The sequence below is a fragment of the Epinephelus moara genome, chromosome 18 (assembly GCF_006386435.1).
Source record: "Epinephelus moara isolate mb chromosome 18, YSFRI_EMoa_1.0, whole genome shotgun sequence".
In the NCBI taxonomy this organism is placed as follows: Eukaryota; Metazoa; Chordata; class Actinopteri; order Perciformes; family Serranidae; genus Epinephelus; species Epinephelus moara.
Window position 1 is genome coordinate 9,685,003 of NC_065523.1, and position 14,458 is coordinate 9,699,460.

Sequence of the window (14,458 nt, forward strand, 5' to 3'; positions counted from 1 at the left end):
AAAAGAGGGAGGTTAAGGTGAAAATCACATTTAAGAGGTTGCTCCTGTTGCTGAGGTTTGCTGTAGAAGGAGTGGTATATTACAGTTACCTTTGGGACTGATTCTAATACAGCATTTCACCTAGTCCTAAACCTCTGATGGATAAACCCACTAGTGTTTTTAATTTTTAAAGCTTGTCCAAGCTTTACGTGTGAGGGTGAAACAAGCTATAGACGGAAGGATTACTCATGTCAACTGTGACCGGACACTGGTGTTGGCTGCTGTTGCAATAGTGAAACTCGGATGAGGACATCAGTGTTAGGTGTGTCTTTACTGGTAGTTTCATTTCACACAAATCTCAGATAATACCAATTCAGCACTATATGTCAGCATTTCTGGTTAAAGTTCAAACAGTCTTGTGGCAGTGATGTAAGTGAACTGAGCTGAATGTTTTTACCTTTTGGTGCAAAGACCTAGACCATCACTAGACAGTGGTTTGGATCTTGTTCACTTACTTATTTGTGAGAGTTGATGTTTGCACTCTGTGTTTAAAATGGGACAGACTTAATCAGCCCTTTATGATTCATTCATGTCCAGGATTGCTGACAGTTGTAGCTCAGATGAGATACAATCCTGAAGCACTGCAGGGGCGAAAGAAATTCCATCTAAATCATGGACACAAAAAATGAAAAACCAAGTTCAAATTCTTTATCTATCATTAAGCACGACAATAACAGAAAAGCATATGTTGGCAATGAAAATCTAATGTCTCAGGCTCCCTTCAAATATGCAAATTAGATATGTATGAAAAAGAAAAAAATCAGATCATGCAGGTAAAAACAAAATGAGAATCTAAGCAGAAAATTGCACAACTTAAAATAAAGGATCAAATATAACATGAATAAAATACAAAAAAAGTAATAGAGAGACACTGAAAACATGATATAATCACGTCACGATCCCATTCTCTGCATACTGATGATAAGTAGGCTATATATTTACAGATGCTTAACCAGCTGTAAAACAGTGAGTTTAAGTACATAAATAGTAAAACCATATTTTCGTTAAGTGTGTACTTAGTTTACCTTTTGTCTTGTTATCCTTTATTTTTCTGTAACCTTACATGAAGTAAAATATATATCTAGTAGTCTACTACGCCTGATTTCGCACCGTGGGTTTGCACACGGAGGTTACACGGCATAGGTTTTTCCCATGTGTCATGAACGCAGCATCAGATGATGAGAGTGGGTCATCAGCTGCAGCAGTCAGGTGTGGTCGGCGGGGAGACATTCCGACCGGAGCGGTGATCTAGCGGACTCCGCCGGGACAAAAACAACGTCCTCCACAGATCTATGAACATGACCCAGTGACAGGGCACCAGGTACACCCACGTGACCAAAGTAAGTTTCATTTATGTGTTTATTTGTTTTCTCAAATGTCTGGTTCAAAGTTTCTCCGAGGACTGAGAAGTTTCTGACGTCTTGTCGTCGGGAGTGAGGCAGTGGCAGGCCAGGGTCAGGCCCTCAGACCGTCACTCCACACTGGATAACAAATCTGGAAGTTTCAAGCTTCTTGGTTTCGTTTCTTCGATACACGTCAAATAAATTACGAATTTGAATTTTTCATAAATTTTTATGTTCTCGTTACTACTCCAACTGAAGTCGTTAAAAATAAATGACAATGTTACTTAAAGTTAACCGTTAACGTTACTACCAACGACGTAACATTAGCTAACGTTATGTTATAACGTTTCTGCAGTAACGTTAGCCAAAACTTAGGTGACAATTGAAACAGTTCAACGTCCAGACAAGCCCACATTTGTGATTTTAATGTGTGCCGAATTAAAGAACGTCGTCAAGTTGTTAATCACATATCTATAAAAGTAACACCGAGGCTTAGTGTAGCATCATAAAACGAAATTTCCAAAAAGTAATAGATTTTTGAGTCAAGTTTGGCGTAACGTTCCCTAAAACGTGTCGAGCAAGGTAAACTGTTGTTCACACACAAACGTTGCTCTCACTGCTCAGCTACAGCTAGATGAATAAATGTTAATGACATTGCAGCTGCTCCTTTACAAACATAACGTTATAAACAATGTATTTTAGTGTCGACCTTCCGTTAAACCAGTGCGGTTGTGGATGTCTTTCTGTCTTCTGGTTGACCTGTAGCCACTGATTAGTGTCGGTTCATGTACGGAGGATATTAAGCTCAACTTTTCGTAAATAATTTACTGTACTTCTCACAGCTTTGAAACGAATGCCGAATTGAAACACGAATGATGTAAGACTCAACACCGTTTAAAAGTGTGTTGTACGACGCTTTTCTCTTTGCTGATACAGCAATCATCATTAAATTGCACGTTTTTCAACCGACGATTAGTGTTCTTGTCTTTACACGTGAAACATAACGTATTGGAGCTAGATTAGCTCGCACTAGCAAGGTCTCATGAATTACTCTAAAAGGTAGCGGTAGCGGTAGCCTTTCCTGTTTTCATGGAAAACTGCCCCAACGTTAGCTAGCCAAACTTCCCTATTTAGCTTAGTGACAGTCATGGAAAGGCGATGACAGCCGGACAACCAGTGAGCTTTTGTAGTTGCTACTTAGCTAACCCAGCTAAGTTATAGCAGAGACGGTTTAGAAGACCATCTCTTGTTATAGGACAGGGGTGGATAAAGCAGGATGAGGAAGCTATATTTAGGGACTCAGCTGTTGTTTAAGGAGCAGGGAGGGAGGTAAGGTGGGGCACACACTGCATAGAGCAATAAAAATTAACTGATAATAACAATGGTGGTGGTGAAAGAAGTATTCATATCCTTTACTTAAGTACTAGACTGTACCAGACTGTTAAAATACTCTTATTATCAGCAAGTAAAAGTATTTAATGTACAGTAAAATGTTCCCTGTCAGCGTATGTGTGATGTTTTTTGATTAATATTACTGCTGCATTAATGTGTGTGTCGGATTATACTGCTGCAGATGTTTATGGTTGTGCTCATTTTAACTTCTTTATATACTGTAAGGTAGTTTAATCCACAGCAATGCATCATATCCTATAAAATCAGCATATGTTTGTAGGGTGGCTGTCCTGTGAGAACCACATCTTTCCAAAAAATCAACTTTTTACGGTGTCAGAAAAACAGCCCTGTTTTCAGCTTTGTGACAGTGCATTTTACAGCTGATCCAAGAATGTTTTTATGAGTTTATTAGCTTAAGAAGTAGGAGAATTTTGTCAACACATAAAGAAACACTTCATCCCTCAATTTAAAACACATTCAACATCAACTGATGTGGAGATATATTGTTTTCACTGAACAGGAAGGGGATGACAAACTGCAATATCAAGAGTAACTAAAGCCTGAAGTGGATAAAAAAAAATACTATATTTAGCTGAGTAGAAGTTTAAAATCTTATTACACGGAAATACTGAAGTAAAGTACAGATACCTCAAATTTGTTATTTAAGGTCTAGTGTGTAGGATTTCGCATCATCTAGTGCTGAGGTTGCAGACTGCAGCCAACTGAAACTTCTCCTTTGTGCCAAGCATGTAAGAGAACTACGGTGGCTGGCAAGAACAGACATCCTTCAAGCAAAAGAGTTGCGACAGGTGTGACATTTAACAAAGCAGCATTTGCTTCTAGTGTGACATCTAACATACACATTGGCAGCACTTTATTAACAATAACAATGGCAAAACAAAGCAATAACAATCATTCACCGTCCCAGTTATATGGTAGCTTATCTTGCCGTCTGCTTGGAGGGTGAGGAGTTCTGGGACCTCACTGTATTCTCAGTTTGTCAGCATTTCCGGTTGCTGTTCTTCTTCTTTGAGTTAGCGGCTAACTGCTGCTTGCAACTTTTTGAATCTCCTGATGGTGGGTCGCACACATGACACATCATCAAAACAGCCGTCCTGTCCATGGTCCCATCTTGCAGGTTGTCCCTGTTACAAAGACACTGATTTGGTGCTGTTCCTACCTGTTTCCCTCCATTCCACGATTGTCCTTTTTATGAAGAATGGGTGGAATAACAGCAGGACATTCCCGCTGTGAACAGGCAGTGTAAAAGGGGCTACTGTTTGGTTTGTCCTTTCTGGGCTACTGTAATACAATATGGCGGACTCCACAGAAGCGGACCGGCTTAGTATGTAGATACAAATGGCTCATTCTAAGGCAGAGAAAACGCAACAATTCTTTTTTTCATGTGATTGTAAACTAATGAAAACCTAGTCATGAATATCATATACCAATGCTGCCAATAAATGCCCCTAATTCCTAGACACTGGACCTTAAAGTACAGTACTCAAGTAAATATACTTAGTGACATTCAACCACTGCACTGTGGTTAGAAGCCTGATTAGTGTTTTTTTTTTTTAACCTCTTACTATTTTCCTCTCTTTGTTTAGCACCTTTTAAACCTGGGCTAAAGAAGCAAGAAACAAGAACCCTCCTCATGTCGTGAAACAGGGAACGGTTGACTTTTAACCCAACCACCAGAGGAACTGAAGTGAAAATAAGGGATCAGCTTAAAGGAACCTCAGCAGATGTAACCACTACTGAACTGGAGTGAAAAAGAGGAACGTCTCAGTTTCTCACTTCTTTTTTCAAAAGGGATGGAGTTAAAGAGTGAGCGGTGGAAGAGTTAAGGGCAGTAACTGGCAATAACTGGATTTATGATAAGCTGTCAAGTCACCCGTCCATTTTGGCTGCCAGAGCGACAACCACAAAATGCCAAATCCCCCTAGCATGGAGACTTGTATGTGTTGCTTCAAGTGTTTCAATAAATAGACCTCTGTGAAGACATTACATTCAATGTGGGACTGTATCCAAAAGAGAAACGAAGGAGAGTCCACACTGCACTGACAGACCTGTGAATGTGTATGTAAAAATCTATGATTCGTCTCAAGTCGGAAATCCCCCGCTGGAGTGTCATTGGGTGGAACTGGAACTAAGGTGGAACTGCGCGGCAGCTCTCGGCCATCAAGCATGAATCATAGATGCAGAAATCTCCAGAAACACTTCATTTTCTGCTGCCTGCTGCTTTCACTGTGAATCCAAAGAGAATGATGTGAACATCTGAACTTAAACTCAGAGGATAAACCACAACTTAAAAGTGCAGAGATTCAACTGGAATGTGCTCTTATATGCACGGGGATGCCTACAATTTTGGGAGAAACTCTTGTGCTACTATGAGCTTGTAGCATTAGGAGGAAAAACAAACAAAACAAGGGAAATTAGGAATATTACCTTCTCCTATGAAACTGATTTTACTTGGAAAAACAGTAAGAGGCCTCCTGGATGGCGGGGAAGGACTACAATCATCTCTTTAAGCTGCTCATCATTGGAGACTCCAGTTAGTGCATCAGTTCATATTAGATTAATCTGAAGTCAAAGCACGTTGTTTATGGAGTCCCAGAAGTCACAAATTGCATTAATAGGAGACCTGCAAGTGAATATATGATGGAAGACTAAAAATGCAACATTATATTAACTGCTCTTTATCAGCTGGTAACAATACTGGGGAACCTCGTTACAAAAGAAGCAAAGTAGACTTTTATTGAAATTAAATTATCAAGAACATGAGCTGTTTGCTTCTTTAAAGCATGTTTCTGACTAGTTTGCATTAAAATGAAAAGTGCTAGTTAAACTTTGCCCAAACCTCCACAGTGTTCATACACAAAAGAAACAAAACACATCCTTTTTCAGAGCAGACATTTTGACTTTTTACAGTAGGTCGTGCACAGGTTTTACTTGTGTTTGCCAAGTCGGAATAGTGTTGTTCACATGTCACACAATGGACCACTGGTTCGATACTCCTATTATCGGTGTTGTGTATGCGTGTTCTGCTGATTTTCACATTTGAGGGTAATTAATCCTGTCTGGTATTATTATTATTATTATTATTATTATTATTAATAGGGACTGTTGGTATGGAAAGTAAGCAAAATATGATGTATCAGCAACCAAATCTAGGTTTACTACAGTAACTATGCCATTCACTGACAGCTCTCTTAAACTCCATTACTACTGCAAGTCACAAACTGCGTGTCTGACTGCGTGTACTCTAAAATGAAGAAATGTCCCACAGTGGTTCAGATCAGTGTCAAACCACCTACTGGTTCACTTTCAATATTAAGCAGTAAACTGCTTCAGATTTCAAAGCGGTGATGCTTTTGTTTTAAGCAAGTTTCAAATTGCAGAAACCTAAAACTAGCCTCAAAGTGGATATCATTACTATGGCATATAAAACAAGCCTCTGAGCTTTGAAATGAGACATAGTCACTACTGTTCTCTCTGGAAGTGAGTTGGCCTTGTCTGAAGGTGTTTTAAATTTTATTAATTCTGACTTTCTTTTTGATATATATTGTTTTTTCTAAATTCTGGCACTGATTCTTGTCATTAGTATAAATAGTCACCTGGATACACTTTTGAGCATTCCTTTCGTTTGTAACAACCAGTAAGCAGTGGTGTGGATGGACGCTCAAGAGCTCCAAAATTAACCTACGCAGAGATTTTTTAACAAATTTACAGTTCTCAGAGTGCTTGATGTGGTCCCTTTTTTCTACTTTATTCCCTACCCATAATGTGAACGGAAGCATTCAGTTGCATGAAATGCCACCAGCCACCACAGGTGTGTGATATTGTCATACTTTTTGGTGTCGTCTCTGCATGGTGTACTGCCAACTCTGTAAGTTGTTACAATCAATTTCACCACCCCACAAACTATATGGAATGTAGCTGCTGCAGTAGTGTGTCAATCACATATCACATTAGATGGAAAAACGCTTGCTTTGATTGGCTGCAAATAAAATCATACAAATAGTTATTACAAGCTGATACAACATCGCGACAGCTGGTATTAGCCATTAACCTTGTGAGTGGTTAGCAAAATGCATTCATGAAACTTTACAGGTGTGTGGCTGACATCAAAATGAAGGCCAGGTTGAAAAAACAGTGAGGTCCGAGTAAAGGCGCCGGAATTAGGGTCTAGCAAGAACAGAAGGGGCCATTGGTCCTTCAGCTTTACCCCTGGCTAACATTCGCTTTAAGATCTCTTTATTGCAGCTGGAGTTATCCCATTGCAAGATGGTCTCTAGTTTTATTCTAGATCTGGGCACAAAAGGGATTGAATGCAGGTATTGTTTGACTGCAGACGTTTCGATACTACTTGGCACAGGTTTAGTTTGGTCGATTCCTTAAAAGCATTGAGAACTGATACCCACCCCACTCATACCTTTGGAGATGATTCCAAGTCAGAACTGGTTCTTATTACTCCACCCTGTTTATGGCCTTGCTTTACTTTTGACTTGTGAGGATTCATTTATGTGTAGGTGAATTCGGAGTGATAATATCATCAGGGTTTTATGTTCCTATAGTGGAACATTTTAGAAAAGTTTTCTAGAAGAGTATATCCTGAAATGTTTTCCAATAGTTCCTGGTTTCAGTTTTATTGTTAGAAAAAAAATACAGCTCCACGTGTTTGACTTTTGAGCTGTCAGGACAAATTTTCTGCCTGTTTAAAGCCTTCAGTGTCATTCATGAACAGATAGTTGGAGGGTTACAGGTTTCAGTTTCTGATAGTGGTTCCCACATGCTTTGTCTGTGAACTGGCTTAACTGGGCTTGCTTAGTCGTTTTTAACATTAAACATTATTAACCATTATTTACTGATGTATTAAAAAATACTTGGCTCAACAGGCAGCTTGTTAGTGGCATTTAATGCTTCTGGGACTCCATCGTAATATGGATCAAATTATCAGTATTGTGATAGATCATGATATTTCAGTGTGATGTGATTTTGATTGCACCACTTTTTGTTGCATTGCAGAGCAGTTTTCCTCTTCACCTGCTGACATTCAGCTGTTCTGTGCTTTTAGACTTTTTTCCTCTTCAGTAGCACAGATATTACAGTAGATTAAAATTAACTGACTGATTTTGTGGGTAAAATATTGTAATAGTTACACTGTAACTTCCCAGCCTACTGCTGCTTCATTCTGGTTTGTCGAGTCTCTGTTGAACAAGTTGCCACTGGTTCTCGCAGGGCAATTTTTAGCAGATTATTAAGGGAAGGGTTTTTTCAGGATAGTCTCTTTTTAGTCACACATTTGAAGCTCATTTGTCTCCAGTATGAGTTCAACCTTTGCCCTTATTTCTTGCGTTGTTTCACTTTTGTTATCCTGCCCTTCCTGCATATTTTATGACATTACTGCAAGGAGGCAGTCACTCAGGACTTTCTGATAGTAAACTTACAGTAGATATGCTGCACACTGTTCCTGAATGGTCACATTCATTCCTTCTGAGTTATTTACTTGCTAATCTTGTCCCTCTGATCTGTCTCTATCTCAGATGTGGGGAAAAGCAGCCTTCTGCTCCGCTTTGCAGACAACTCCTTCTCTGGTGAGTTACCACAGTTTGCTGCAAGTCAGGTGACAGTTAACACCTCAGTACAAGGGCTCATATTTATTAGTAGCAAATCGGTCCTAATAGAACAAAAACCCCAGAGTGATAGGCTCTTCTCTTAGGCAGAGAAGTAAAAGCATTTTATCAAGTCAAGTCATCTTATCTCCCTCAGGGTTAAGCAGAGCTGCCCTAACCTGTTCAGACAACATGCAGACTTTTTGGGGAAAGGGTGGGCATATACTGTAAAGCAGAACCTTTTAATTAGAGTGGCTTCCTAAAATATATCGATTTGATTAAAATATCTGACAGACAAAACTATGTCCAAAGTTATCTCTTGCAATTTACACATAAAACTACTGCATACCACATAGATGTTTACAATTATGGCCCCTAAAATAAACTGCAAAAATAAAACCCAGGGTGTAAAAACAGAAAATAAATTCTCTTACATTTCTGTGCCTCCTAGATGCAGCTATAAGATGGTGCCCAGTTTGTCTGAATCTTAATGTGACCTTAAATATTGATGCTAGTATCTGCTCTCTTCGTAATGAGGCATAAAAATCATGTGTCTGCACATAGATACAGTACAAGGTGTGTCTGCTGTCTGTCTTTCTGATTTTTGATGGTCTGCTTGTCTGCAGGCAGCTACATCACCACCATCGGTGTGGACTTTAAGATCCGAACAGTTGACATCGATGGAGAGCGGGTTAAACTGCAGATCTGGGACACAGCGGGGCAGGAGAGATTTAGAACCATCACATCTACGTAATCACCTCTAGACTAAAACTGGCTTTATGTTCAGGAATTTTCCTCACTATCATTGTAGCCCTGTGGCATGTCACTTGATTAATACTGCTCCGTCCTTCTTTCTTCAGCTACTACAGAAACACCCACGGTGTCATTATTGTTTACGACGTGACAAATCCAGAGTCATTTGTAAATGTTAAGAGGTGGTTAAATGAAATCTCCCAGAACTGTGACAACGTCTGCAAGATCCTGGGTGAGTCAGCTGTCTTACTGTGAGTTTTAAAGAATTTTATTTTCATGTTATCTGCATGGTGTTGTTAGAAGTTCAGGCAGTGTGGCAGCTCTGGAGCAGTGACCTTTTATGACCCAGGAACTAAGAGTAGAACAAGGTTTCTCTGCTAGAAATAAAATGAGTAGAATAGTCCCTGGAAAAGTTCCAGCTGATGAAAAAGGGCCTCCTATGAGTTCTGTAAATGTCTAAAATGTAAGTCAGGAATTTCATCTTGTTTTATTTTAATCAAAGAAATGCTATTATACCCAAGTGAAGTATGACACTTAAAAGGAAAGTTCACCCCAACATCCAAAATACATATTTTTCTTCTTTCCAGTAGTGCTGTTTATTAATTCAGATTTTTTTTTGGTGTGAGTTGCGGAGTGTTGGAAATATTGGCCATAGAGATGTATGCCTAATCTCAAATATAATATAACTAGATGGCACTTGGCTTGTGATGGTCAAAGCACAAAAATAAATAAATATATAAAAACTCAACAGCATTGTCTCTTTCCAGAAATCATGACCCGATCACTTAAGATAATCCACAGACCTTGTTGTGAGCAGTTTCATGTAGGAGCTTTTTTTTTTTTTTTTCTTTTCCATCAAACTACACCCGCCAAACGTATCACTGCAGAAAAGGAAGTGTGCATCTACTGCTAGCTCACCTAGCACCTCGGAGCTAGCTAACATAACAGCTCAGCTGAGAAGGACGTAATTAATGTATCCCTGCAGTCTCTCTCTGGCAATGCTGCCTGGCTGTTTACAGTCCTCTAATGTTGTCCTTACCACTCACACGCCCTATTGAGACCTGGACAATGACCTTGACACATCACTGTTCACACCTGTGCCTATCATGCGTCTCCAGCTGACCACTTGTGTTCAGATTTTGTTACTGCCCCGTGGACAGTTAAGTCCACACTTTTGCTAGCTTCTCTGTAGCGTGCTCGCTAGTCACGTTAGCAATTGTGTCAGTACAGCTGGAGCTATTGCTGTCAGCAGAATTAAACGCGTCTCCTTCCATAGGGCAAAATGATGGATGGCCATGCAACACGTCATCCAACGTAAAATTGGTAAGTTACAGAGCTTTTAGCGCACTGTCACAGAAACAGCCACCCCGTCCTGCACTGATGATGTAGTCCTTGTGGGAGACGCATCAGGACACATTAGTTTTTACACTCCTTGGCTAGTGGTTTGAGTGATCAGATCACAGTGTGTCTTTGTGGTAATTTACACTTGTGCTCAGCACTTTCCACTTGTGATTGGATCACCCAAACGGCATGTTATTAACAGGTCTAAACAGGACCACAATCACAGTCTGTTTGCCAGCTCAGCTGCCTGTTTCACGAGTAGAGACTGACCTCTGGTGGTGCCTTTTATGCACTACATAAAATGTATACTCAGTATAGCCTGTTCATCTCTATATACATGTAGTAGAGATTATAGATTAGAGAGTATAGATTAGTGTATTTTAGAAAGTATTGAAAATCATACCATCAGGATTCTAAATATTCTGGTATACCGTGATACCTCCCAAGCCTACAATCTAGATTGATAAATAGCACCAAAAATACGAGGAACAACATGAATTTTGGATTTTTTGGTGAACTGTCCCTTTAATGAGTTTAACAGAACGTTTACACAGTAAATACTTAATAGGATCTTTTCATAGTTGATTTTACTCTTTTCATGCAATTTGAAAATAATAAAAAGTTGAAATTATTCCAATCCTGAAAGAAGGAGAGTAGAAATAAAGATAAGTTTTCTTGCTCACTGTCTTAGTGGGAAACAAAAATGACGACCCTGCCAGAAAACAGGTGGATACCCAGGATGCTATGCGTTTTGGGGAGTCGGTGGGAGTTCGGGTGTTCGAGACCAGTGCCAAAGAGAACATAAACGTAGAAGAGGTAATTTTAATATTATTTCATAAAAATGGACTCTGCATTGTATTTTATATTTCTTATACGCATGGTTGGCATTCTGTTGATCTGGCAAAGGTACTGCAGCACATTTGCACCTTTAAATTCATGTTTTCCTTTTGTAAAATTTTAATTTTAATCTGTAATAATAATTCTTATTACAGATTAATCTGCAGATTATTCTCATATTAGTGAAATGCCCCTCACATTTTCAAAAGCCCAAATTGATATATTCAGATTGCTTGTTTTGTTGAATCAAAAGTCCAACCCCCCCAAAATGTTCACTTTGCTGACATGAAAGACTAAAAAAAAAACACATAGCAAATGTTCATATTTGAGATGTAACTTTTGGCTTTTCATCTCAAAAAATTAACCAAACAAGTAGTTTAGTTGCATATTAAAGGTGCAGTCAGCCATTCTAATCTAGTACACCTTTTGTCAAATTCAGCAAATATCTCCACACAGTCAGTTAGCTTTCTGTTCTGTGTGTGCGCTGAAAAATTAAAAATTTGATGTTCATACTCAGCCATTACTCTGTAAATGGAAACAAAGTCGCTTGGACCAACCTACACAACACTGCATCAGCCAGTCAGCATCAGGGGGCGTTTGTGCTCATGTATAGGCCAGAGGAAAGGCCATGTATGTAAGAGAAAAGCAGTAGGAGCAAGAGGGATGGTCAAGCTGGCACATGCTAATGCACTGAACTCCACAACGCATTGTCAACAGTCTTCCTCCAGAATTGCCGACTCCACCTTTAATGTTCTGTCAGTTGACAAATCAATGAATCCACCAATTGTTGCAATATTTTCCAGTAACTTTGAAGACTCAGTGTTGTTCTGTTGCTGTGTTCAGATGTTCATGGCCTTTACCCACATGGTGCTGCGGGCCAAGAAGCAGAGCCAGAACAGAGCCGAGAGGGAACGAGAGCGAGAGAAGGACACTGTCAACATCAATGCCCAGAGAGACCGAGACCGAAGAAAGAGAGGGAAGAAATGCTGCTGAGCCCCAAACAGACGCCACAGCCACTCATCGCTCATCGCTTACACAAAAAGCATTTAAACAAGATTGGGAAAACGTGCCTTAGGAAATAAAAGTGTTCTGTGTTTCAAACTGCAGATCTGAATGTTTGAAACTATGCCGTTCACTATTTACTATGCTAGGTTACAAACCAACAGGCTGCAGGTTGTTCAGGTCGGTTGTGAATGGAACAGAGGCAAAAGGATTTACAGTCTGTTAGCACTGACTGTGTTCAGCAGCTTTGAGGTTATGTAAGTTAAAGATCAAGGATCATTCTTGTGTTTTTTTAGTTTTTAAGCCCATTTAACTACAAAGCAGATTTGCTGTAGTGTTTAAGAGTTTGGCTTCTCTGGCAGTGGGGCCTCATGATGGAGAGGTTGGTTGTTCCCTCCAAGACATCTCTGCAGCTAACTGCCCAGATCACCATGAAAATGCCTGTTATTCATGGTCCCCATAAGATGAATTAGTGCGCAAACACAAGAAATCTGTTGCCATTGAAATTACAACACAGACTCTTTTAGCCCAACTAGCTACTATAAGGCTCTAATAATGGCTAAATATTGGTGTGTTTGTTACAGGGGTGCAACTAATAGTTGTTTTTATCATCTTTGAACTGGCTGACTATTTTCTTGATTAATAATTTTGTCCATAAAGCATCAGTGAAAAATGTCCATCACAATTTCCAGGAAGCCAAGGTGATGCCATTAGATGTCTCTTTCTTTCTTTCTTTCTTTCTTTCTTTCTTTCTTTCTTTCTTTTATTTTTTTTATCATACATGCAGTCCAAAACTCAGACATTTGGTTCAAGACATTTCAACCAGTGTTATGCCTATATTCATGCTTGCCTGAGGATGCATCCTAATAGTTTTGGTTATCTCCAACCTTTCTTTGCTGCCAACATTAAACTTTCAAATTGAACACAAGATATCTTAAAATTTATTGGGCAGATTAATTTGAATTTAGTGAGCTGCTTCTTCCATAGAGGATGAACCTCGGGACCCTGTCTTAAGTGCCATTCTTGGGGCAAACTTCAGATTTTTAGCCTGTCTGTATTGTATTTGTACTGTGGTGTGGGATGAACTCCATGACATGTAGGGCCCACTGTCTTGTAAAAAAAAGTGTTTTCCCCCATCCAGGCAGCCACCAGTTTTAGCTTAAACATGAGATCCTGCTTAAGGCAATCCATCACAGAACGTCATGCAAAAGTGAAAAGTCTGCACTTTTTCCACAAACTAGTATCATAACAGAGCAGATATGATGTAAAGTAACTCAAGTTTCAAGACACTGCAAAATGAGTTTAGTATTGTAGTGATACAAATAGAATACAACTGCTGCCTGAAAGGCTGATAAAAACAAAAATCTGCTTTGAAATATAGTGGTGAGGTATAAAGTGTATGTGATTGTGGTGAGTGAGCTAAAACATGCAAAAAAATCTGTTATGGTCCTCTGACTTTGCACTAGTGAACCACTGTTATGTGCCGATGTTAGTAATTTTGTTCTTTTTTTTTTATACAGTTAACGCATTTTACCACTGAAAGGGAACTGGTCGCAGTTGTTACTAAATTGTAACCTTGACACACTAACTGGTGTGGTGAGTGCAGTCCAATGTATGTATGCCTTATTACAGTTAAAATGAGGCCAGTAACAATTCAAGATACAAAATGTGTGTAACCTCAACACAGTACATACCCAAAATGTTCAAGTCATGAGTATGTTGTTGTTTTTTTAATATAAATCTCTGTTGCCTAGCAAATGTGTCCAAATCCAAATAAAGCAATAAATCAAGACTCACTGTTTGTATTATTGTTTGAAGTGGGACTGATAAGGCAGGGCCCCAATGGGAAGAGGGGGGGGGGTAGTTGAAAAGCCTGGAATGAAAAGTTCAGAGAGTTTTTTTTTTGGTTTATATTGTTATTTTGTTTTGTTGTTTTTTTTATTTTAAAACTTGATCGGAAAAAAATTGTGGAAGCGCTTTGAGGCCCCTCTCACCCCTCAAAGGCACAAAATGGCTTAGTCTGCTGCCGAACTGGGATTGGTCTTGAGTCATTGTTTAAGCTGCTGTCATGTCAGCTCTCAGATCTTAATAAGATTGTTAAGTTTGTTCACAATCATCATTTGGAAAGGCCAGGTG

At 39.3% G+C, this 14,458-nt stretch overlaps 1 protein-coding gene across 1 annotated transcript; it reads left to right on the forward strand.

Moving 5' to 3' along the window:
* Positions 1-1,219: 1,219 nt before the first annotated feature.
* si:dkey-16l2.16 (ras-related protein Rab-35) lies at positions 1,220-14,114 on the forward strand. Its single transcript, XM_050069427.1, has 7 exons — positions 1,220-1,379; positions 4,382-5,328; positions 8,321-8,371; positions 9,016-9,139; positions 9,250-9,374; positions 11,175-11,299; positions 12,164-14,114. The coding sequence occupies exons 2-7, from the start codon at positions 5,274-5,276 to the stop codon at positions 12,311-12,313; spliced, it is 630 nt and encodes a 209-aa protein (XP_049925384.1). The 5' UTR covers positions 1,220-1,379; positions 4,382-5,273; the 3' UTR covers positions 12,314-14,114.
* The last annotated feature ends 344 nt before the right edge of the window (positions 14,115-14,458 follow it).